The sequence below is a fragment of the Chionomys nivalis genome, chromosome 17, assembly GCF_950005125.1.
Source record: "Chionomys nivalis chromosome 17, mChiNiv1.1, whole genome shotgun sequence".
NCBI classification, from domain to species: domain Eukaryota; kingdom Metazoa; phylum Chordata; class Mammalia; order Rodentia; family Cricetidae; genus Chionomys; species Chionomys nivalis.
The window spans coordinates 3,550,897-3,576,753 of record NC_080102.1 but is presented as its reverse complement, the minus strand read 5'-3'; the positions used below and the strand labels follow the sequence as shown (position 1 = coordinate 3,576,753).

General features: G+C 46.3%; 1 protein-coding gene across 1 annotated transcript; it reads left to right on the top strand.

Annotated features, from left to right (window-relative positions):
- The first annotated feature begins 210 nt into the window (after nt 1–210).
- On the top strand, nt 211–8,283 carry Znf706 (zinc finger protein 706). The gene is made up of 4 exons (XM_057792834.1): nt 211–458; nt 3,834–3,970; nt 5,692–5,796; nt 6,438–8,283. Exons 2-3 carry the CDS (start codon nt 3,836–3,838, stop codon nt 5,785–5,787), a joined length of 231 nt encoding a protein of 76 aa, XP_057648817.1. The 5' UTR covers nt 211–458; nt 3,834–3,835; the 3' UTR covers nt 5,788–5,796; nt 6,438–8,283.
- Nucleotides 8,284–25,857: the final 17,574 nt, after the last annotated feature.

Here is a 25,857-nt window from a genome sequence, read left to right as displayed (position 1 = left end):
GCCGGAAGCAGGAGCGCGCGCGGGAAGGCGGGCGCAGGGGCGACGGCCCCGCAGTTCCCGTCCTAGGCCCCGCCCCCTCAGCGCTTATGTAACAGGGGAGCGCTGCCATTGGCCGGCCCGACCGGAAGGGCGCGGGCAAGCGAGAGGGGCGGGGCGGAGCCGCGGCAGGAAGGCGAGGGGCGGGACCGCGCGGGCGGGCGGGCGGGGCCGGCGGCGCTGAGGCGGCTGGGAGCGCGGCGGCGGCGGCGTGCGCGGGCACGAGCGACGGGCCTGCCTCGGGCTCAGGCGCGGCGGGTGCGCGAGACGCGGGCTGTTGTGCTCCCGGTTCTGCTCGGTCCCTCCTCGGCGGCTGGCGGAGGCCCCAAGCGCTGCGGGGCGCGTCCCTTCCTTCCCTGCTCGTCCTGCCAGGCTCCTCTCGCGCTGCGCGGTCTCTCGGACGCCAGACCGGCCCGGCCCGGGTGAGCGGCGCCGCAGGACATGGGAGCCGGGGTGGGAGGCACGCGGCGGCGGGAGGCCGCCGGGGCGGGCGGCGGGCTCTGCTGCGGAGCAGGCGCGGGGCCGCAGGGCCGCCGAGGCTTCGTGCGGGCCAGGCTGCAGCCGCGGGGTGGAGTCGGCCCACGAATGGGTGTTCAAAGCTGGGGTCGGGCCGTGAGCCGGCCTGGGCCTCTTCCTCTGGCTGCTTGCGGGGCGCGAGCCCATTTTCTGGCCTCCCAGCCCCAGAGTGAGTTGTTTGGCTTTGAGAGGCGCCTAAGGGCCGGGATTTACTTGTTGCCTCCGTCTCGAGCGCCCTGGGTTTCCCAGAACTCTTCTTCCTGGTTTTTAACTCATTTGCAGCCTCCAGGGAAAACTAAGTTTCATTAAAAAAAAAAAATCAACGGGTAACTGTCTGCAAACGATTTATTGCCTTTCGATTTGTCGTATCTAGTCAGGGAGCGGTTCACACATAAGATTTTTGTCGGGAACTCGATGGGCTGCGGAAGAGTAAATTGTAAGTTGAGCTGTCCGAAAGCAGGTGGTTGGTTCGTTTGCACTTCTGCTTTCAGAAAGGAAATCCGTGCCAGGGTGCTGTCAAAAGTTAGGGGCCTGCCCTACGCAGCTAGCCTGTTAGAGCAGCTCTCCTCTGCCTTGGCTCATGTTTTTGTCTTAAAGAACAAATGGTCGCCACCTTTTCCTGAAGCCCATGCCTTTTGGTTACTGTTGTTAGGTGGTGATGGAAAAATGGGTTAAATTTTAAGTGTTCTGTCGTGGTTTAGGAGTAGTCCCAAATTCAAAAGTCAAAAATAGCTTCTACTCTTCTTAGAGTAGTGTACTTGAAAAGGTTATTAAATACCTGTTATAACTTCTAGATTGCACGGAAAGTTCTGGAATTAATGATGTGCTGGTTTGTAACTTAGAAGACCAAACATAAAATCCTCAAGGACTGTCCACCAAAGCAGTGTCTTCACATACGTAACTATATTGTGTGGAAGAGTAAGAAGTGTGCGACAGAATGTTTCAGCGAGGGTCTGATGCTAAGACAGGGACACTAGAATGCTTTCGAAGTATTGGCGCACATGGATTGAGCACCCACCATTAAAATGGACTTTTAAATATGCCATTGGGTGTAATGGCACATGCCTTTAATCCCAGCACTCAGGAGGCAGAGGCAGGTGGATCTCTGAGTTCCAGGACAGCCAGCGCTACATAGTGAGACCCTGTCTCAAAAAAGACATCCCCTCCCCCAAATATGCCATTGGACTAAGTGATTGTTTCAAAATACAAAAATGAAGTGTATTTTTTGGACAAACAGCTAATATTTGCCTTGTATGGGATGGAGTTCTTAATTATAGTAAACATTCTTAGAGTTGGTGATAGACTGGACAGTTCATTGTGTGATTCTAGTGGGAATGTGTCCAGCTAAGTATGTATTTGTTCAGTTTCCATGGGGTGGGGGCGGGGAGGAGAGCTCTGCTGTTTCTGTGAGACACTTTGACTTTACATCCGGTAGCTAATGAGGGTTTCAGCCCTTGTATGTTCATGTCTTTTAGTGATTTCAAAGTTTAAAATGTAATTGCAGTGTTATTCAAAAATGACATAGGATCTAATTTAAATATGCTTCAAAAGCACTAGTCTCGTAGATCCTGTGTGAACAGGTTTAATTTGTGCTGTCTAACTAGAAGTCTGGTTTTAACAGGACTCTTTTAAGTAAGTGACAGTTGTTTTAGCCTGTTTTCTTTAATTCCAGGCCATCGTTAGCAAAGAGTAGAAAGACACTTTGAGCTTTGTAAAAGGCACCCTTATACCAGGGGGCTAATTTGTCTTTATAATTTGTGTGGCTGGGCCTAGCAAAGTGGCCAAGCAGATGAAGGTGCTTTCTGTCAAGCCCGAGGGAGGGTGTGAGTTGGATCCCCAGAACACACAGTGGAGAGAATGGATTCCGGAAACTGTCCACTGACCTCCACAAATACTGTCCAGCCCATGATTCTATTTGCACACAAATAAGTGTAATTATTTGTGTTTCCATGTGGGAAAGAACTCTTCTGGAAAATTTGGCAAAATATAATAGTTTAATGAGACCTAGTACTCGAAGGATCATTTACTGTGCCCTGTGGTCTCTTGGAGGATTAGCTAGAAGCACTTACTTTAAAAAGTTGTACAATTGTAAGTCACAGTAGTAGATGCTAGGAGGGAGATTAATAATGAAGGAAGACTAAACTTTGGAGCATTACATAAAGTGAAAAAAAAAAAGTATGCATTCAGCTCAATAAACTTGGGAGCCGTTTAGGGGAGGATATGGTCTTGCTTTGTAGGCCATGTTGGCCAGAGCGCGAGGCCTTCCTCCCTCTGTCTCCCAGTGGCTGAGATAGGGCCTTTGCACTTCCATTCCCAGCTCTGTTCGCTGAATTTTTTTACGTACCATATAGTCATTACCTGGTTTAAGGTACAGAACATTTTCAGCACCTTTTAATGCTTCTGTCTTATCTCCCCAGTCATGACTCCATAAACAGCAAAATGACTTCTTTAACTGTGACTTTGCCTGTTTCAAACTTTGTACAATGTGGTTTCTTTCCAGCTGCCTTCTTTCTTTGACATTGAGATACAAACTTGTAGAAATAGATCTCATTTTGTAGCCCTGTAGACCAGGCTAACCTCAGATTCACAAGCGATGCGCCTGCCTCTGCCCCTAGTGCTGGGATTAAAGGCGTTTGCCGCCACACCTGGCTAGAAATGATTTTTTGTATGGTACTGGGCATTCCTCTGTGTGTTATCTATTTTTACAACTGGTTGATTTTTGAATTCTCTCCAGTTTTAGCACAGGCAGTGTGAACATCTTAGTATATACCTTGGTATGCATACATTTGATTCTATTGAACATGTGTCAAGAGAGGAATGGTCATGGTGTATACAACTACCAACCAGATTTCCACAATGGCTTTAAACTTATTAATAATCTAGGAACATTGGATGTGAATTTGAAAATCCATTCATGTTGCTTGTTAAACACCTCTATAAAATTTAAGTGGTCAGTACTGGAGAGGTGGCTCAGCAGTTAAGAGCACTGAGTGCTCTTCCAGAGGAGCTAGGTTCAATTCTAGCACCCACACGGCAACTCATTACTGCTTGTAACTCCAGTTCCAGGGAATCTGACACCTTCACACAGACATTCATGCAGGAAAAACATGACTATACAAGAAATAAAAATAAATTGTTCACAAAACAAAAAAATGTAAGTAGTCAACTCTGAGACTATTACTAAGTTACTAAAAAAAAAACCATTAAAAACTTAGTAAATGCTTACAATGCTCTGTATTAGAATAAAGAAGTCACTCTCGTGCCTAATCTTCTGTTTTTAGATATGGCTCGTGGACAGCAGAAGATTCAGTCTCAGCAGAAAAATGCCAAAAAGCAGGCTGGACAAAAGAAGAAACAAGGACACGACCAAAAGGCTGCTGCCAAAGCTGCCTTAATATACACCTGCACAGTCTGTAGGGTAAGGGACCTCAGATCATGCTCCTCCACCCCCGCCCCTCCCAGACAGGGCTTCTCTCTGTAGACCAGGCTGACCTCAAACTCAGAGATCTGCCTGTCTCTGCCGGGATTTTAGGTGTGTGCTGACACTGCCAAGCGTACATGTTTTTAAGTGCTAGCCAGGAAAGTGTGGGTAAGACAGAGTTCTGCCCCTTGTGTAGAATAAAGGTGCATTCGTAGAGTGTAGCGTAACCTTGGTGTAGCCTATGTAGCTTACAACTTCAGGTGTTGTAAAAAAAAAAAAAAAAGTCCCCGCCGCATCCTTCTGTGGGTCAGGCTGAGCTTTGTGTGGTGCTGGCGAGTGAAAAGCTGATGTGCAGTTGTCTCCATCTCCACCAAATCCGCACATGCGCTACCACGTGGACTCTTACAGAAGTAACGTGTCTAAAGAATTGCTGGAGGGCTTGCTGTGTGTAAGGACGGAGCCAGGTGTTTTACCTGTACTCTCCCATATTTGATCCACACGTGCGCTGTGTAATTTGTGCAGGTGATCCAGAGTGAGAGGAGATAGGACTCACGTCTAGGCAGTCTAGCTCTAAAGTCTGCCTCTGTCTGTGTCGGTTCACTACCCCTGAGGTTAATGAGATGTCAGAGGGAAAAATGACATAGTCGGGTTGGTCTGGTGTAGAGGCTCCGTGTGTGTAAGCCCTGTATTTGAGTGAGATGTGTGGATGGGAAGGGATCTTGAGAAGACATGATTGTTAGGCTGAAGTTAATCATTTGTTGAAGTCTTTACAAATAGAAGTTCCTAACTACATGAAAGTTCTCGTTGAGGGGGTCTCTGACAGTCGCGCTCATGTTGGGCCTTGGTAACGATGATAAAATTGAATGGTTTCTGATTTTTTTAACAGAGGCAAAATGAAATTTTCATTAGGTTAGTAAGGAAGTCATAACTTGACCTTGAAAAGTAGATTTTATCAGATGTGTGTGCATGATTAGTGTGTATCTGTGCAAATGTTTACGTGGCAGATATTCTGGAGACATTGGGTGTATCCACTATCGTTCCCCTCTTTACTGTTTTGAACCCACAGCTTACCATTTGACTAGATTGGCTGACTCCCCGTCTAACTCTGGGATCCCCTCCCCCCCGTTTCTGTTCTAGTATCTCTAGGGTTATAACACGTGGGTGCATGTGTGGCTTTTATGTGGGCACAAAATCCAGATCCTCCTATGTAGCAGGCTCTGTAAATGCTGAACTGTCTCCCCAGCCCCTAAAAATATACTTTAAAATCTTAAAAACTTAACTTTTTATTTATGCAGTAGAACGTTTTGAATAATAAATAATGAAGGTTCTTGTCAAAGGAAGTTATTACTGTATTCTGTTATGTGAGACTAGGAGAACCCAAGTTGACATGAAACAGCTCTCAGGCAAAGTGTGCTCCGTGTGGGTTTCTCAAGTGAGCATGACAGTAGAAGGTAAAACTTGCTCTCAAGGTTCTGTGAGAATTAAGATTATATGCTTAATGTGTAAGTGTCTTCTGTTTGCTGTTAACATGAAATACTTCCTATGGGGCTAGGAGTTCATTTTATGTAAGGTCCTTTTTCACATGCCAGCTGCAGGTTGGAATTTAAAAGCATTTCGCAATAATTGTGTAGCACGGGTGGTCAAAGCTTTAACAGGTTACTTGTATTTCTTTCCTACATAAAGACTGGTTCTTCTCTTTTGCATACTTTCCAAATTAGACACAAATGCCAGACCCTAAGACCTTCAAGCAGCACTTTGAGAGTAAACACCCTAAGACTCCACTTCCTCCAGAGCTGGCTGATGTTCAGGCATAAAGCTTACAGGTAACTAACTGGTCTTTCTTGGTTTGTCAGTCTTGGTTTGGGATATAGGAGCAAAACTATACCTCCTCAGCTGTGGAATGGGTCTGCCTCTAGCAGAGACTGTGTGCCTTTGCTTTGAATGTTTAACTGTTTGGTATAAACCATAAAGTATTCCAGTAAATACTTTATGATTGGTAAAAGCCCTTTTTTTCTGGACCCCTCCTTTTTCGTGCAACTATAGCCAAAAATAGAGGGGATAAGTGGTTCTGGCCAACTCTGAGCCAGGAATGAAAGGCTTGTCAGCTGTGAGAAAATGGTCATTTCAAAGGCACGAGGGTCTCCCAGAAGTCCAGAGCAGTTTACTGAGTACGTTTTTACATTTCCTTTACTTACTTAGCAGTGCTAGGCAGAGCTTCCGTATTAAAATATAGAGGGGGGGAACCTCAGTAAAAGTGCCCTTGAAGTTACCGGTTTAAACTTCATGTGTGGTTGGGCTTCTTGCCCTCGTAAGTAGTGGCACATTACCCATGTGTTTGAGAATTACTTCTATCTATAATATCCAGTTGACAACTCTACCACTCTGACATCTTGATGGCCTTTCATTTTAGACACTTGAAATGCTTGTCAGCCATGACCTTGACTGAAGCTTTTCTGTCTTCCAGGTGAACTCATGACACCTTGACTCTTCTACTGTCTCAGACCTTAGGTAATAAACCTGCAGCTGCTTTTTTAAACAAACTGTTGATCAGCAAAAATAAAGGGGCTACAGAAACACTCATTTTTATGCTGTTCCCTTTGGGCTTCATGCAAAGACAATTCTGTGTAAGTGTACAGTCGACTCTGATTTGGAAATCTGAAAAATCAGTCCATTCTTGTTATAAAATTTTTTTACAATTGTAATTATATTGATGTTCATATTGTGTAAAATAACTCATTTAATAAAGTAGTGCTTTGATTTTACAACATCACAAGATAAATGGTTCTAGGAATTCTGTTCTAACTTATTATTTGCCTTATAAAAATGAATTGATCAGCTAGTGTTGCAGAGCAGTCCTCTCCCTTCTCAGCTCAGTGGCAGGTTTGTTAAACTAGAGCAGACTCATTCATTCAGTGTGCACGTGATTTCTTGGCAGCCGATACAGGTTAGAGAAGCTGATCTGCTGCTTCAGTGTATTTGCAGTCACAGGTCATTCCCCACTTCCGATCATGTCCTCTGTCTAAGGTTGAAAACGTCAAACTTGTTCAGTGGATTGGCTCCACTAGCCATCTGGGAGTGCATTGTAGGTGTAACAGACACAATCCATAAAATTAGCAGGATTGCCAGTGAGCCCTTCTGCATGCCTGTATCCCAAAGCGTGTGCTGGAACGAAATGGTCTGTTTGGACAAAGTACGATGGAACAAGGGTGAACCATCAGGATCTATGTCTTATATATAGTGAGTATTTTGCAAATTGTTCCAATTCTTTAATTTGAAAATGAACCATAATTTTTGAGAGAGATTTTAAAAGTTATTTAGCTAATTTTATGAATGGATTTTTACATTTAGCAGAAAGATAGAAATGGTTTGTGCCAAGTTAATTCCCAGAACATTCTTTTTTTTTTTAAGTAAAACCTAGTTTTATGAACTTAGTGCTGGCTCCTAAAATCAAAGAGAAGTTTTGACTTCTAAAATGTACCAGTGTTCACATTGGTTCAGTTGGATAAGGCAGATTCTGCAAGTTAAGGAAGACTAGTTCTGGTCTAGTTTTCTTTTGTTGCAAATCTGTAATAATTCAGTTTAAGTTTAAAAATGGATGTAATCAGAAGAGCATTAATACGCGCTGACAGCTACTTAGAGCTGCGCATGTGACCTGTGCATGACAGATGGTTCCCCTCTGACTGCCGTGGCCTTGGCATTTGGTCCCCAGCCTCACTAAGTACGGTCCTGTTACTCTATTTAATTCCTGCCTCTCAGACTTGGTGTCCATTGTTTCCTAAAGTGTTGCTGACCAAAATAAGAGTTTTACCTGTTTCTTGTGGGCCTCCCAAGTTAGTGACAGTTTAGAGCTTTAGGAAGCACCTTCCGCAGGTGGACATTGGTTTTCAGAAATGAGCCTGTTCGCAAGCTTCAGTTTAATTCTTTTTGTTTGTTTTCATGTCTGTAATTCACAATAAAACCTTTCGATCTTGTATTTAACTGTTGTGTAAGCAGCGAAAGACGCCGTTTTCACTCTGTATCTCAGTGACAGGGAATAGTTGATGGGTCTTCACGCTCAGCATGGCCCTCTTCTGTGTCAGTTAGATTTGTTGTAAGGAGAAAAGCGACAGCAGACGGATTTGTTACGGTGTCTTCAAAGGTGACATCAAATAGCGAGAGGGGATCGATCTGTTGTACTCTGTATTTATGTCAGTTGTCAAAGGGAACGGGGTTCACATTCAGCTTGTTTCCATGCTCATCCCCATGTTTAGCTGACACATTTGGGACCTCACGTGTGCTGTAATGTCTTATTAAAGAAGATGTTAAAGAAAACGAAACTAGTCTAATTTCTTGTCCGTTTTGAGAGGTTTTTACATCCTCTTTCCCCTCTTCCCTTTCTGATTGTAGAATTTTGTCAAGTATAGCTTGGTAGTTCAGAGGATGACAAGTAAGTCCTTAGATTTTTTTCCATTGTTTTTCCTATGTTTGACTATTTGATTCTTTGATTCTGTAAAATTCTTCCTAAGAGTGAACAAAAGGTCAATGAAATCTTGTGTGCAATATACAAGATACTAGAAGAAAAGAATTAACATTACAATGCTAAAACAACAAAAGGTACGTAGGTCAGTTAGTTGCCGGATGGATCAGCCCTTGCTGACACCCAAGATTGGATAGGACTTGGTTTTTTGGTTTTGTTTTTGCTTTTTTGTTTTGTTTTGAGACAGAGTTTCTCTGTGTAGCCCTCTGAACTCAGAGATCTGCCTGCCTCTGCCTTCCAAGTGCTAGGATTAAAGGTGTACGCCACCACCACACAGTGACTTTGGGATTTATATTAGAAATATTTCATAGGTATGACAGCATAACTCCAACTTGAGACATACCGTAACGTCGCACAGCTACTGCAGTTCACAGCCTCAGCCTTTGCTTTTCATTATCTGCATGTGTAGTACACTGCCTGTTTTAAGTCATGGCTAATGGAACATTTTTTTTGGTATTTTGAGATAGGGTTTCTCTGTAACAGCCCTGGCTATCCTGGAACTCACTCTGTAGACCAGGCTGGCCTCTGCCTCTTGAGTGCTAGGATTAAAGGCATACGCCACACTACCCAACTTGTTTTGTTTTTTTAAGACCCAAGCTGGCCTCAAACTCAGATCTACCTGCCTCTGCGTTCCGTGTGCTGGGACATTGTTTTTTCTATAATACATTGATCAAACACTGTCTACACTCTAAAATGTATTTTAAACATCTGAGTCTGAATGAATTTGTGCCAGTTTTCTAGTTTGTCTTTGTTTAGTGGGTATGGCCGTGGTGAATCAGCAGGCAGGGGTTCATAGTAAAGTAGTTAGGCTAGCTTCTTTTTACTGTGAAACTTAAAAGAAGGTGTGAGTTTTCAGTGTATAGGTATAATAAAACCTTTGCTTGACTGAAAAAATAAGAACAAAATTAATTGTCATTAGTTACAGTGTTAAGTTTTTTTTTTTTTTGAAGAACTTTTTTTATGTGTATTGGTGTGTTGCCTACAAGTGTGTCTGTGTGAGAATGCCAGATCCTCTAGGACTGGAGCTACAGTCAGTTGTGAGCGGACAACACCAGTGCTCTTAACCACTAAGCCATCTCTCCAGCCACCAGTGTAGGTATTTTTCAGAAGAGCACCTTAAGTGCTCTTGATTAGCTGAGGCTGTCTTTACAGTAGTTCCTTACCTTTTCTGTCTTTGTATTTAGTCTAAGTCCAAACTTGAAATGTTTCCTACAGAGGTAGACTTCAGTCACATGCTGCTGGTGAGTGTAATCCTTACTGTTGATAAAGTCATATTCCTTAAGATCATTATGTAATTATTGTTTTTTTTTTTTTATTTGAGACATTGTCTCGTATAGCCTAGCCTGCTCTCTGACCCTCCCCACTCCACCTTTCAGGTGCTTGGATTACAGGTACGCATCATCATCCATTGCTAAGCATGGTGATTTCTAATGGCTTTCATTTTATGGACTGTAAGTACCCTGCTTTATCTCTGCCTCTTCTAAGGTCTGGCCGCTGAGTGGTCTGCGTGTTACCTGGAGGTCTACGGAGATTTCGTTTCTTCCCATCTGTTCAGTCATTTGACATGTATCCATATGGGTTTTCAGACCAGTACTAATCTGTCTTGTTAAAATTATTTTAGCTTTGACTGTCAGAAGCTTTCTGATTGACTTTAGGGTTAGATTGACTTTCTCTTAGGTAATATTTCTCTTAGGTAATATTAGATTGACTTTCTGTCAGATGTCCCATCTTGTTTTGGTTTTGAGAATTTTATTTGTAAGACTTTAAGAAGCCCCAAGCTTATTTTGTACATTCACAGAAAGAACATTTTTCTACTGGTTCCTTTGGGAGAATTAGAAATGAGATCTGTATGCTGGGTGTTGTTCTGGGGGAAAGGGTTTTTCCTTTATTTAGGAAATGTTAGAACACTTTGGGGAGGAAGAATCTTGTCCACACATTTGTGGGACAGGTTCTCGGGCTGAGTTTTCCTCATATGCCTGCTGATGCCTCCACCCCACCACCCTCTCTTAGGGGAGACTGAACCCAGGGTCTACACATGCTAGGCAAACCCTGAGCTGCTTCTCCAGCTCCAGACTTCAATTGCTGATGTTAGCTGTAAAGCTTGACATGAAAGCAACATTGTATAAAGAAATGTACAAAGCTTTTGTTCTTCACAAATTATAAGGTAGTCTAGGGAAGGTACATATTTTTATTTTCATAATTTTAAGGTAGATATTAAGTGCCTAGTGTTCTGAGTAGTTTTTCTGGGGAGAGGAGGGAGGGTGAAGAGGTCTGTCATGCCTAGAGGGACGGGGAGCTGCCTAGGGCTATGGAGAGAGAAGTGGGAACAAAGAGGGTGAGCCAGAGCACGCTGCTTCTCTGAAGTGTGTGTAGGTTAGTCAGAGCCTAGCTTATGAATGAGGCCTTTGAGCCCATGGGCGAGAGTGGTGCGGCCTCAGGGGTGTGGTAGTGTGTTGTGGGCAGACTGTGATGTTGTTTGACAACGTGGTTGTGCTACCAGGTACATACCATTGTATATCCTTATCTGTGCAGATTAATAATTTTCCAGGCAGTGGTGGCACATACCTTTAATCCCAGCACTGCGGGGTGGGGGGGGGGCAGAAGCAGGAAGATCTCTTGAGTTCAAGGCCAGCCAGGGCTATACAGAGAGATGCTCTGCCCAGAGAGCTGACCAGAGGTCCCAGATGTATTGAATCTGTTTGTGGTGTTTGTCATCTACTTGATTAAAAAGTAATACATTTGAAAAACACTTTGATACATACAGATTTTGGAGAGTTTTTATTTTATTTTATTTTATTTTATTTGGTTTTTCGAGACAGGGTTTCTCTGTAGCTTTGGTGCCTGTCCTGGAACTAGCTCTTGTAGACCAGGCTGGCCTCGAACTCACAGAGCTCTGCCTGCCTCTGCCTCCCAAGTGCTGGGATTAAAGGCGTGCGCCACCACCGCCCGGCTCTTTGGAGAGTTTTTAAAAACAGTATAAAAACCAGTCAGTAGTCTTTCACATTTGTGCACACATGCACATACTTTGTTAAAACATACTTGTAGTCGTGTGTCATAGGAACCTGTAATCATTCATAGTGTGAAACTTTGCTGTTTAGCATAGCAAATAAGTTTGCTTCATGCTACAGACTTGGTGTAAATGTAGTTGTGTGGTTGGTGAGCCACTTAGATTTGTTGTAAGCGTTTCTCTTTGACAAATTCTCAGGTTTTTCTCTAATTTATTAACACATTTAGAACTGCATCTCCTAAAACAGCTCTTGCTGGGAAACAGATGAGACACACGGAGTGGGTTCTGGTTGTTGGTTTTCTGAGACAGGGTTTCTCAGTGTAGCCCTGGCTATCCTGGAGCTCGTTCTGTAGACCAGGCTGGCCTTGAACTCACAGAGATCCCCCTGCCTCTGCTAGATTAAAGGCGTGCTCCACCACCACCCAGTGTGTTTTATTAAAGTAGTGAATGAGGGAGAACCGGCACTGTGGAGCAGGTAATGCACAGGCCGGCTTCCTGGACAGTGGTGTTGAGATGCATGGCCTTTGAATAATTGTTTAAATGTGATGTAGTCCTTTGGTGCCTAGTGAAAGTTGAAACATTTTATTTTGTTTGCTAGTCAGGTACAATTTATCTCCATTTCTAAGTGTGCTTGACAAGCTGTCCACAGCAGGCTGGAAAGGGCTGGAAGCTGCCAGGGAACATGAGATAAGTAAGGTTGTAATCCCCCATTACCTGCAGGCGCCACAGCTGGAGCTTCCTGGGCTCCCTTCGCTGTTCCAGATGACATTTTGTAGAGTCCTGCTGACATCCAACGCATCTTTTCCCCTCAGCCTAAGTGTTAGGCTTACAGGTCTTACCTGCCAGATGGCTGGAGTGTAAATTTGGTATTTACGTGTATTTTATTCAGAATCAGTAAAAGTTGGTTTTTATTTGTTGATACCTTCCTGCTCCAAAGGAGGAAAAAATAAGAGTAACAGTAACAAAGTAGCCTTTCCTGTACCTAGGTCTTTAGTGTGTGTGTGTGATTTTTCACAGTAAATAGGCTCTAAACTTTGCCTTGAAGAGTGTGTAGTCACCCTTTAAGATGGAGAAGCTGACATGTACGTCAGACCTGAATAAATAAACGTGTGAACACATGTAGCAGCTCTGGCCCAGTGACCCCAGCTTCCTGCCGCCCGTCTGCTGATACTAGCTAGCGCATGGTGGGAGTCGTACACGCCCTGCCCGTTCCTGCTTGGCCTTCTTCCCCACCGAGCCCCGGTGGCAGTTAGAAGACGGGCACAGCAAACTAGAAGCTGTGCTGAGAAGCCCCCAGAGCTGCAGACTGCCGCAAGACAAGAACAGGCGGTGGTGCTGGCTCCAGCCCTCTTGCTTGCCGTGTATTTTCTAAAGCCCTTCATTGTGAAGGTGAGAGGTGGGCCAGTGAAATGGCTCGGTGGGTAAACTTGTAGAAGCCCAACCACCTGCGCTCTGCCCTGGGTCTGACCTCCAAACTCACAAGAGGTCCACCTGTCTGCCTCCCGAGTGCTGGGATTAAAGGTGTGCGCCGCCACTGTCCCGCGGTAAATACTGGCTTTTAAAGGAAAGACCTGACAAGAACATGCTTCCACATGGCCTGCGTTGGTTACTGCTCTGGGCTGTATGTTTTATAGAATTTTATGTGGTAGTTTTATTTTTTTGTATCTCTTCCCACCATGTTTTGTTTGTTTTAAGTAAGGAGATATTTTTCTTGGAGCATAATTCCAGCCTGGTCTTCTTCTTTTTCTTTCTTTTTTTTTTTTTAAAGTATTTATTTATTAAGTATACAATATTCTGTCTACATATAATGCCTACAGGCCAGAAGAGGGCACTGGATCTCATTACAGATGGTTGTGAGCCACCATGTGGTTGCTGGGAATTGAACTCAGGACCTTCGGAAGAGCAGGCAATGCTCTTAACCGCTGAGCCATTGACTGACAGGCCTTTCTTGGTCCAGCCCAGCGTGAACTTGCCGCCCCTTCTGTGACAGTCAACCCTCACTCTTGTGCTCTTTGAGCTCTAGCTGCTGCTTTCTTCCGCACTGTCTTCCTGCCACTTAGTGAGGGTGTTCTCTTCCTCATTCCTTCCCCTGAGACTGGCTAGTCTGTCCAGTCTGCTGTGGTCACTTCTCGCCTACGTAGCCACCAGAAGTAAACTGATCTCTGTCGTTGAGTGTATGGTTCTTGAGGGACTTTGGGAACAGAAGTGGCCGTATTTCCCGTGCCTTGGATGGCATCCCTAAACTGCAGCAAGTACTTCACTGCTCTTCCCTTTGAGGTGTTCCAAAGGTTCACTCCCGTCCTCTCAAAAGGTCAGTTTGAAGGAAGTGTGAGGGAAGTGTTAGATCAGAAGATTGTAGGCTGAAACACTACAGTAAAACCCACAAATACTGTTTAAATGCAATAAATGTAAATCCACTTGGATTTAAGGAAATTGTATTTCATGAGCCCAGATTGTGGCAGCAATCTGTCTTGGCATCATTTGATGTGGGAACCAGTGTGTTGGGTTTCAGCAGGCTCACTGATCAGGCATGACTTCTCTGTTTTAAGAGAAATGCAAGCTTAGGTTAGTGGAAACATGTCTCACAACCATTCTTGTGCACGGCCAGCTAGCCTGTGAAGTTGCCGTCTAATTTTGGATCTCTTTGTTGAGTACTGCTTGCAGAATCCTGCACAATAGAGCGAGAGTCTAGGATGGTGAACTGTGCAAACTAGAACTATGCTGCCTGCGAGGGAGATGCTACAAAGTTGTTCCGTTTTGTTCTGGGGCCTGATCTGAGAGCCATGGGTGGGCTTGCACCTGGTTCTAGTCAGGGTCAGAATGGCTGACCTTGAACTTTCCTGGAGTTTTAGCTGACCCTAGTGCTGACTGAGATAGACCAGTACAGTGAGGCTTTGTTCTGATTTGAAAGTCAGGTGAACAGGCTCCTCACTTGGCAGTTTGCTGGTGCCAGAAGCCATCACGGGTGGCGTCTCACTTTGACCGAGCTTTATTATTCATGGGAGAACTATTCTTATGCTGACTTTTGGACTATGAACTACTTGATTCTTTTTTGTCCTCATCCTTCTCTGCTTATAATTTTAAATGGGAAGAATATTCAGTTAGATTAAGAATCTTGGTGTCTTGATCACACTTGGACCCAAGCTGCACTTGGTTCCATGTTTGATTGTTTGTTCTCTGACAGTCACACTTGTATTTATAGTACCGTCCCCCACTGCAGAAGACAGACGTCTCCTCTGGAGCCCCCTGAAACTGCCAGTAGGCCACGACCTCGCGGTGATGCTGATAACGGAGATGGCCTTGTTTAGGGTGTAAGAGCTACCTAGCAATACGCTTCGGCTTTGCCCAAGCAGATTACAAATAATATAGCTTCAGTGATTATTTCGGGTCTGAGCTGCCAGGAACGAACGGACAGTCTCCAACAACAGTCCTCTCTCCCTGCGTGCCCCTTCCCTATGTCGTGCCTATTTTACCCACTGATTTTAACCAGGACTGTCTGCGTTCACCCTTTGGTATATTAACTGAAGATAAGGACTGTCTTTCCCCAGAATCCAGTAGTTTAACAAGGAGGGACAGGGTTCCATGAGCTCCTCCTTCGTCAATGATTGACTGGCTCAGTCTTCCTGGGTGCAGTGCAGGGGCCTCCAGCTGCTGTGAAGTCATGTTTACAATGGCTGTCCCCGCCCTGAAGATAGCATGTTCTTCTTATCTTCTGACTGTTAGATTATTTTCCCCGGGTACTCATGGTCATTTATTCTTAGTGTCTTGTTTTTTAGAGACTGGGTTTTTCTATATAGCCCTGACTGTCCTGGAACTCCCTTTGTAGACCAGATTGGCCTCCCTTTGCCCTCCCAAGTCCTGGGATGAAACGCATGCCCCACACCACCTGGCTTGCTCTTAGCATCTTGAACAACCACGAGCCTGTTCACTGATGGCTACAGGTGCTGTAGGGCAGCAGAAGTGTACACCTTAAGAGATACAGTTCTGACTAGGTTAGATCCACATTTCAATAGACTATTGGATATCAATCCTAGTTTAGAAAAAAAAATCATCAGCAAATGGTATTGTAATAATATGAGAATATTGTAGGTGAAGACTGTTATCCGGGTCAGTTAAATTGAAAAATCCCATCAGCAAACAAAAATTCTTGGCTAAGGGCTGGAGAGATGGCTTGGTGGTTAAAAGCATGTGTTACTGCAGCAGAAGACCAGGGTTTGATTGCTGGCACCCCCGTGGTCGGTCACTACTGTTGAAGTTCAGTTCCAGAGACACCAGGCATGTGTGTGGTACATATACATACATGCAGATAAACACCCATAGGTAGTGTCCCAGTGGATCATCTTAGTACCGCTGAGCACGTGACATGCTTACTGACTGTCACTCAGTCCCAGAAGTGGGACCTTGTTTTCAATCTAAAGAGTTTTTAGGGCTGGAGAGATGGCTCAGTGGATAAGAGCACTGACTGCTCTTCCAGAGGTCGTGAGTTCAATTCCCAGCAACCACATGATGGCTCACAACCATCTGTAATGAGATCTGGTGCCCTCTTCTGGTGTGTGGGTATGTATACATGGAAGCAGAATGTTGTATACATAATAAATCTTTTTTTTAAAAAAAAAGAGTTTTTAGCAAACTCATAATCACATAGGTCTTTATACACTCATAGGAGCAAATTAAATATAAGGGTTGATGCTGTGTATAAAACATGCTCAAATAATATCAAATTCCAAGGCACAGTGTGCCCTTGAGAAAGCACATTGGTAAAGGGACATGGTGGCACTCTGAGGATTTAGCCTGTGTTTGGAATACGATGCTAGAGCTTAAAATCGGGGCTGAAATGAGAGTTACATGAACATGCATAAAGATGCAATCTCAGAAACAGATGATGTCTTCAAGGGAGTATAGTCCAAAGAAGAAACAAAAGCCCTTGCTTTTAGCCGGTGGGTAGAAAAGAAGCTGGAAGTACTGAAGAGCGCTCAGAAAGGGAGGGTCAAGTAGAGTCCCGGGTTCTCAGCTGAGAGGGAGGTGAGCTTGGGCGGAGCCCCGGTGGTCGGGGCATGAACTCCTGAACACAGATGGTGCCCAGCAGTGGGTTAATTTCCACGCTTGGCACCGGCAGGACTCCCAGCCATTCTCTGAGGTCAGGGAATGGGTTTCAAGGAAGACCATGGAAGATGGTAGCAAGACAGGGTGGATGGTAATCTGGGCTCCCTCCTCTGGGGAATATAGATTATATATAGAATATAGATTCCTATCACCATGCAGAAGTGTTATGTCCTGCTTGCCTTTTAAAGCCTGGTGAGCTTAATTCTCATTGAAAATATTGACTTACTTTAGAAATGTTGATTTATTAATATTGACTTAGAAATGGTTTGCTGTATTTAAATGGCTTGCTAGTATTTAAGTACAGTAGTTCAGCCTGTGTTCTTCAGTGCTTAGCCTTAATTACTTTTTATATATGCTTTATGTACTTAAATTTTATTATAAATTATTAACTATTTTAATAAATTTCATAACGTGAAATTATTGTCACATGTATAAGATGCACTAGATTTAATGGCTAGCGAGAACACGGGATCTCCTGAGCACTCACTGGGAGGTTGGAAAGGGGAAGCAGCTGGCCTGTGACAGTCTTTTTAGCCCATTGTTTAAAGCCTCAAATCCATTTTATTTTGGGTCAAGAAATGTAGTACTAGTTACTTTTTTGGAAAAGCTCCTAGAAGTAAAATTCCTGGATAAAAAGTACAAATAGGGCTTTCACAGGGGCTGGTTTTGCTTGGGGAAGTGGTAAGGGGCTAGGTCAGAGCTAGCTTGGGTTGGCAGTGACTACAGCAGCCTCGGGCCTCGCTTTCTTGGCTCTGAAGCCATGTCTTTCCTGCCTCACAAGGCCAGGAGGAGGAATTTTTTAAGAACAGGAAATTTGCTGGACAGAGTGGCTCAGGCCTTTGATCCTAGCAGAGGCAGGCCAGTCTGGTCTACAGAGCAAGTTCTAGGATGACCAGGACTGCAGTGAAAACAAACCAGGAAACTGCAAATTGTAAAGCCGTTGAGAGGGTGTGCTGGGGTGTGTGCTGCTGTGTGACTTCCAGATGGAAATCAGTTGTTAGCTGGTGGATATAAGGTCATCCTGTTACGAATAATCCTTAGCAATTCAGGGTACTTTCCTGAGAAAGAAAGGGCTCAGTCACAGCCAACAAGTCCAAAATATGTGTGGGCTGGCAAGGTGGTTCAGTGGTAAAGGCCCGTTCTGCCAAGCCAGGTGACCTGAGTTGGAGTCTCAGGACCCATGCGACGTAAGGAAAGAGCAGAGTCCCCTGAGTTATCCCCTGACTTCTGTCCACTTGCTGTGGTTTGTGCACACAAACTAAATAAAAGTATAACTTAAAAAAATTTAAGTGAGTTCGAGGCCAGCCTAGTCTACAAGAGCTAGTTTCAGGACGGGCTCCAAAGCTACAGAGAAACTCTGTCTGGAAAAACCAAAAAAAAAAACCCTTAAATCTGATGCCTGATTGCAGCTGTGCCTGTCTGTCTCACACATGGTTGTCAAATGACCAAGAAAATATACTGAGCACGGGACGTAGCCAAGGCTTTCTCAGCTCTGGGCTTCAAACCCATCACTGCCATTTAGAGTCTGACCTTGAGGGGGAAGCCTGCTGCACCCGCCACATCCCAGAAACAAGGACAGTGCCTCCATGTTGACAGTGAGCATTTAACTGTGAAACTACACATGTAAATTTTAGGATGCGTCTGTTAGCCATCTAAAAGGTCCCTTTCTCCGGGAACGTTGGCTGTGAAAATGCATTGCTGGACCAGGGTGTCTGGTGGGCTAGGTGTGAATTTTGGAAATGTTTTAGTTTTGTATTTTAAATTCGTATATGTGGGAGATGCCTGTTTAGCTCTTACATGCTCTGCTTTTTTCTTTTTCTGTAGTATCTGGTTCTTGACTGGTCTGGTTGGCGATAGTCTTTAATTATGAAAGTAATATATGCTTCATGGCAGATAGTAAAAATGCCCTCTCTGTGGCCTTGGCATTGTTTTTCCTTTTAGTTTCGGGATGGTTTGGTTTGAGACCCCATCTCACTCTGTAGCCCTGTCTGCCTGCAGATGGCAGCTGCTGTTCCTACCACCTCAGCCTTCTGGGGCTGCCACGTCGGGATGCATTTTGAGTTTGGGTGGTTTGTAATAGATGGGTTGATAACTTCAGCGTTGATTTCCAGTTGCCAAGTGCTATTATTTCCTCCCCTGCCTGTGCACCTTTGTAAGGGCAAACTCCTCATGACCATGGTTCTGCTCCCAGCAGCTGCTGCTGAACTCTACTGGGCGCCTGCGGTTAAAGCACCCCAAAAAGCCCCAACTGCAGAGCTCACCAGCTTAGGATAAAGCCAGAGTTTAATTGAGCTGTGTTACGAAAGGCTCCAATAATAGAGCTTGCCACTTGAAGGAAATGCCACAGCCCACTGGTACTGCAGAAGCTCCCTGTGTGAGGGAGGCCCTGCTGCCTGACGCCACCATCAGCTCTCCAGCTCCCTTTACATAAGGGAGATTGGCTCACGTGTTACATAAAGTGGGTTTGTTAGTATTGTTTGATTATTGAAAGTCTGAGGGCCTAAGAGCATCAGTGTACCTGTTGAGATTATTGTGAACCCCATCAGACTCCAGAGTAGAATCAACACAATGACGCTGGCCCTGGGTCTAAACATAGAGGCTCGTCTTTACGCGTGGAGCCAGCCCCTCAGTCATTTATCTGATATAAAGAAGCCCAGTGGTTAGCATTTGACTTTCTGAGGTTAAAAGGAGTTGCCAGGGAGTTCTGTGTGTAGAGCTGGTTTTTAGTGCTCTCTACTAACGTGTGTGGCCCTGCCTTGCCCGTTTCGGGTGATGCCAGCTGCCTCTGTCATTGCCCTTCACAACTCAAGAGGCCAAGGACTAGTGATGAACGCTGGCCTAGGAGTTGTTAAATACTGCCATTGTGTGCAGTAACAGCAGCTACGCGGCCCAGCGCTGCAGTTTGGAGCACACACGGATATTTGCGCTGGCACCCGGTTCGCGAGCTTCGGGCAAGGGCCTGGAGGTTAAAATATACAGACACACACAGAGAGACAGCGACATGGGTCATCCTTGAATTCCCCAAGAATGCCCCTTTATTGTGTTCAGGGGCAGATTATATAGGGATAGCCACGCCCCAGCCAAACCCACCAGAAACCACTCTCCTGCCATCAGGAACTCCGAAGGTCTCGTGCTCAGAGCAGCTGTAGGCACTCAGATGAGGGGATTACAAGAACTTCAGGATCTGGGGTCTCACTGCTCTCAACAGATATTTGTTCCAGTTAATTCCGAGCACAGGAATGTGCTGTGGGGTTTCAATGGCCAGGTGTAGAGCTGCCAGGGCGCTAGGCCTGGGGGAGGGCATCCTGTCTCCTTGCTCACTGCTCTACACGTTCCCTCCCATCCCTTTCTCATGGCTGTTTGTTGGCAGCACAGGGGCACTGCGTGTTTTTTGTGCAGCATGTTCCCCAGGTCCTCAGCAGAGGTGTCGGCAGATGAAGAGCCTTTCCTTGAAAGGAAGGTGAAATGCATCAATGCCATGGTTTTATTCTGCTGCACTCTCACAAGGCTGGGGGAGGTGGAGCATTGTTTTGGGTTCTAGACGTTGGAAGAGGGAAACCATTATTTCTTTTTTGGAACTGAGAAACCTAGTTTTCTGACCATTGAGAACCTGGGGTCTGAACCTTGGCGGAGTCACATGGTCCTGAGCTCCAGTACAAGGAAGACTACCTCCACTGTCTGAAGCCTAAGTGAGGTCTTGAGAGCACATGTAAGACAAGCAGATCAACAGAGCAGTGTTCAGTGGCTTCCGTGGGATTCCGCGGTGCACACAGAGACGGCAGTTCTCCATGGTACTGGCACAGAATAGGAATGAACACAGAAAATTCTTACTACAGTTGAACAGGAGGAAGTCAGAAGGCGCTGCCTCCAGTGGAGGACTACGCAGATGGCTTTATTTGTGTTTGTGAAAAAGACCTGGTCAGTCGTCCTCATCAGTTCAGACCATGAAGCCCAGTATAAACGGTTGCCATGCATGCTTCAGCATTGCTGGGGCACGTTTCGTCTCATATATATTTACATATTTACAGGCCATGACTTGCAGGGCCAGTATTCTAAGTCCCTAGGGCTGTAGCCTGGCAGTTCAGGACATGCCCAGCATTTTTGAGGCCCTGGGTTTTAAGCCCAGGAAAAAGGGCAAGCGTCTAATGTTGCCCCTGGGAAGCTGATAGCAAAACTGATGTATTAGGGGAAACCCTGAGAAGGATGAAGGGCCAGAGAACAGGAGGAGATTGGGACAGCCTTCGTACTATGGTGCAATCTCCGCACCCTTGAAGGAAGACTGGGCAGAAAGGCCTCAAGGCAGCAGGCAGCACAGTTGTGGGAGGAACCAAGGAGAAACTGCTGAGGCAGCATGGTGGAACCACTCACCTAAGTCCTTGTCTGATCACTGTCAGAACTGATTGCCCAGGTCCTCGCCCCTGACCCACCCCTCCATGGGATCAAACCAGGTGCTCGCCCCTGACCCACCCCTCCATGGGATCAAACCAGGTGCTAGCCCCTGACCCACCCCTCCATGGAATCAAAGGAGCTGCGCAGTCCAGAGAGTGCTGTCGGAGCCAGCTGGGGCCTGCTCTAAAGCAGGCTACGCAGCACATCCCTTGCTTGGTGCCAGATAACCTGGGCTTTGCATGCCTCCAGCATGGCCACTGGAGAAGCTCTGAGGCCAGAAGGAGCACCCCAGCGCCAGGATGGGAGCACTGTAGGGATGGGGTCGTTGGCCAGAGGTGTGGCGGAGCAAATGAATGCAGACAGATTATATAGATATATACAGCTTTAATAAGGAAATAGACTTACAGGACCACAGGTTCCCGCGGAGCACTGGAAAAGCGGAGCAAAAGAAAAGGGCTGCTGGGCTCACGCCCGGCAGATTTATCCGTAAACACTAGCCCGAGGCGAACACGCCCCCAATGGGTGGGGCTATGTCCCTACACAGAGGAGGGACTTCCATGTGACGAGGAATGCTCGGCCTGCAGTGTGGGTGAGCAGCGACTGGAAGGGAAGGGACATGTGGGTTTGGAGCTATCTAATGGCCACGAGCCCCTGGACCTGCTGATGGCTTCTGTAACAAAATGTCATCAGGTGTGCTCAGATCAGTGGGTGCAGAGTCACAGCAGACAACAGGACACACAGTGGGAAAACTATGACGTCAAGAGTCCCATTGAGCTGGGCTGTGGGCCTTTAATCCCAGCACTCGGGAGGCAGAGGCAGGAGATGTGTGAGTTCGAGGCCACCCTGGTCTATCAAGTGAGTTTCAGGACAGCTAGCAGGACTGTTAAACAGAGAAACCCTGTCTCAAAAAACGACAAAAAGCATCCCATTTGGATATCAGGCAGCCAAGTGGCAAGGCCATGCAACATGTGCTTGAAGCACAGCGCCTAGAGACACACCTGACCCCAGGTCAGTGTATAGAACCAGCTATAGGATTGTAAGGTGTAGAAAAGGGTTGTATGAAGAATGAGGCCTAGGATCAATCCCTTTAGCCTTTAGAGCCGAGGTAGAGGGAGAAGAAGCAGGAAAGGAAGGGGTGAGGGTCCCAGAAGGTCTGAGGAGGGTGGAGAAGGTGAGGAGAGGTCTCCCTGTAGTGGTCGGACTAGTAAATGAGGCGTGGGGGTAGAAGCTACCTGAGTGGGTCAGTTAAAAAGGAACAGGGTAGGGAGTCAGACCAGCCTGTGCAGGCCTCTGCAAGAATTCCATGCTGGCAGATCTGAAACCATCCATCTCTGGGTAAAGAGGTCACAGGAGAATGGGGACCCTCAGTGTCATCCCCTTGTCTGGAGAACAAAAAGGGAACACAAAAGCTAGTGCCTGGTCAGCAATGCCCTTCTCGGGTAAGGCCAGGGCACTGTGTCACTCTTGCCTAGCTCTGCCGAATGGGACCAGAGCCCCTGTCAGCAAGCAGAAAGGGAAAGATGCTTGGCCTGGCTTTAGTTACTCAACCTCATGACAGGGGAAGAGGCTCTTTCTACCTCAGCCAAGGACAGCAGCAGCCATGGAAGGACAAGGTTAGCCTTTGGGCCTTGAGGACAATAAGACCCTGAAGCAGGGAGCAAGGACTGTCTGAGAAACAGCAGCACTGTTTACTGCCACATCGGACTTCCCAGCCATGCGCAGAAAGCCTGGGAGTCAGCAGACAAACTGTCGGGGCCAAAAATCAATTGTCATTAATTTTGTAAAAGTTTCCCCAGCCCTTGGTTGCCTTCTGCAAGCAGCTGGCTGGGGAACACTTGGCAGGGTGGGATGATGGGCTGTTAGCGAAGGTCAGAGCTCACTGTGGGGGGCTGGAAGGATATGCTGGTTAAGGCGTTCAGAACCTCACCAAGAAGACTTTAAAACAGCCCAGGCGAAGCCACAGCCTTGGTGTTCCTGAAGAAGCCCGTGGTCATGGAGCAGCTGAAGGATCCCCTCGCTGGCGTGGAGAAGTAGCTGGTAGGAAACAAAAGTGAAATCAGGGAACGCAACTCCATATAGTTACAGACAGAAGTGTACGTAGGAAGTGTGCAGCCTGGGGCCAGCTCTCCAAAGCTCTGGTGTGTCCGGTCACAGAAAGGTGGAGCCTGTGGGCTGTCTGAGGAACAGTGGGGGTTGTGTGAGGGACGAGTCAGAAGTTGGTACCACTGTGGAGCAGTTAGGAATGAAGAGGTCACAGGCCTTCCGAGCAGCTATTGGCCATGATAAGATATAGTACAGTATATAGTATAGACATTGTTCTGTTTGCTCAAAGCACATTGGATAAAGTTCTTCTAAGATTTATTTATTCTTTATGTATATTGGGGTTTTATGTCTGCGTGTGTGTCTGTGTGAGGATGCCAGATCCCCTGGAACCGGAGTTACAGACAGCTGTGAACTGCCATGTGGAAACTGGGAATTGAACCTGGGTCCTTTGGAAGAGCGGCCAATACTCTTAAACTGCTGAGTCATCTTCTCCAGCCCTTGTTTAAGTTCTTAACTGACTTCATATCTGAGGAAAAGAGGCAGGTATGTTACCTAGACCTTCTCACCGAGAGGAAGGGAGGTACAATCGAAGAATTGTGTTCCTTACAGTCGAGCATCAAGATTGCCAGAGGGAATGAGGTGTAGAAACTTCCCCAAGAGCAAGGGCGGTGTCCAGGCATGAGCAGGAGGACCCAGGCTGTCCCAGAGCTCGCTCGGAGATGGCGTGGGGACTCCTGGGACGAAGAGACTGTTTCAGTGAGGTACAGACCAGAGACTTGAAAGTTGTAGGTGGGATTCCATGGCCAGAAATCAAAAGGGACATTAGTACAAGAAAGGGGCCCTAAAACATCAGTTCTGTGACACAGTCACATTACCAGGGGGGAGGAAAGCAGCTCTGGTACCTGAGAGGTGCTGGGCAGTGTACCCCACTCTGATGGGCCTGGTTTCAGGACTCTGCCTTGCAAATGTATTTGGTCCTATTTAAAAATACAGTTTAGCACCACTGAGCTAAGTCAGGTAAGTCAGCAAGGTACCATGAGGATACCGGCTACACCTTGTCAAAGCTTGGCTGCTGTCACCGTGTGTGACAGACACAGACATGATTTCTGTAGAGGTAAGCTTTCAAAAAAGAAACATTTTTCTAGGAGCCGAGGATAAGCTCAGAACACATGCTGAAGGCCTTTAAAGAGAGCACTGTCTGGAAGCCGTGTTCCACGGGTTTATGTCTCCAGGCCCTAAACCATGTCATGGAACTGAAAAGATCTGGGGATACAACTGGATGCCGATGTTCTTTAAAGTCTGTGGAAAGTGATAAAGACAGGCCCGGAGGGCAACTGCAGAATATAGGCCACCAAGGTTGAGTCTTTCGGTTCTTGGGGAAAAAAAAAATCACAAGATGCATAACTTAAATATGCAGTGTGTCATCAGACATGGTGGCTTATTCCTGTCATCGTAGCATTCAGGAGACTGAGCCGGGTGTCAGAAGCTCAAGGCCAACTAAGAACACAGGGCTCCAGGTCAGCCTGAAGTAGATGGTGAGACAGCAAAGAACAGTATTTTAGGGAGCTTGAAGAAAGAACCTAACAGGGGCTGGAGAGATGACTCAGTGGTTCTGAGTACTGATTGTTCTTCCAGAGGACCTGGGTTCCGTTTCCGGCATCCACGTGGCAGCTCACACCTGTCTGTAACTCCAGTTCCAGGGGCACCTGTGGCAAAACACTAACACATAAAATAAAAATAAGAAGGAAGCATAGACGATTCCTGCCCAGTCGGGTGTTGGCCCTGGCATCTGGTGGAACCCTGTGCCGTATTTCAGACCAGGGATGAATGAATGCATTGGTTTTCTAAGGTTTTTATTCTTGTTTTGGTGTTGGTTTTTTTTGTTTTGTTTGACAGAACCGAGCTTGGAACTTGATTCCTTCTCATTGCTTCTAGTGCTGTTAGTTGTAGACAAAGACAAGTTTATTCTCCAAAAATAAATCATTTAGGATAAGATGTACTCAAGAATCTATTTGGTTGTTCTTTATGTGTGTGGGTGTTTCGCCTGCCTGCCTGCATGTCTGTGGATCACATGTCTGGTGCCCAAGGAGGCCAGCAGAGGGCGTCAGATCCCCTGGGACTGGAGTCACAGATGTGGCGGCCATGCTGGTGCTGGGGATCAGATTGGAGTTCTCTGAAGAGCAGACAGTGCCCCTAACCTCCGAGGCATCCGTCTAGCCCTGCAAGCTCTGTGTTCTGGACTGTACAGTCAGGTGTGTGTAGTAAGCTCTACGTCCGGGAAGCGATGTGGAAATGAACTGCCCTCGGGTGCCAGGATGCAGCCCAGGCCTACTCTAGGGCCCTGGTGGTGTTGGAACCCAGTTCTGTCTTACTATTTCATCTCTGAGGAGTGGCCATTGCAGGCAGACCCCAGATGCGCCATAGCCGCTACAGATTGACCCACGCAGCATAGAGGAGCAAGGGGAGGTTCCTCCTCAGAGGAAGCACCCAGGACCCATGTCTGCTGGCTCTTTCTCTCCACTTACCCGTCCCCCTGCCAACCCCCCCCCCCAATCCCAGCAGCAAGGAAATCCAGAAAATGTCATGAGGAATCCTGTAAAAACACTATTGAGAAGGGGAAAGAACAGACACTGAGGGATAATGAAGTCTTTACAGAATATTCCTGCAGGAAATTTCAGTCGAGGCAGTGGCTGATCCAGGCAGGGAATAATCTTTCTCATATCTAAAGTGTAGCTTCAGGCTCAGGTGGCTCCACCCACAGAAAGTCTGGCTTTCCACTCACATGCCTCAAGCTGGGGAGCTGCTCTCCCTCTTGGTGGCCCCGGC

Excerpts from the sequence above, each read along its gene's own strand:
- Znf706 (XM_057792834.1), top strand. The coding sequence starts at position 3,836 with ATGGCTCGTGGACAGCAGAAGATTCAGTCTCAGCAGAAAAATGCCAAA. Across the intron at positions 3,971-5,691 it reads ACACCTGCACAGTCTGTAGG|ACACAAATGCCAGACCCTAA; the intron begins GTAAGGGACCTC and ends TTTCCAAATTAG.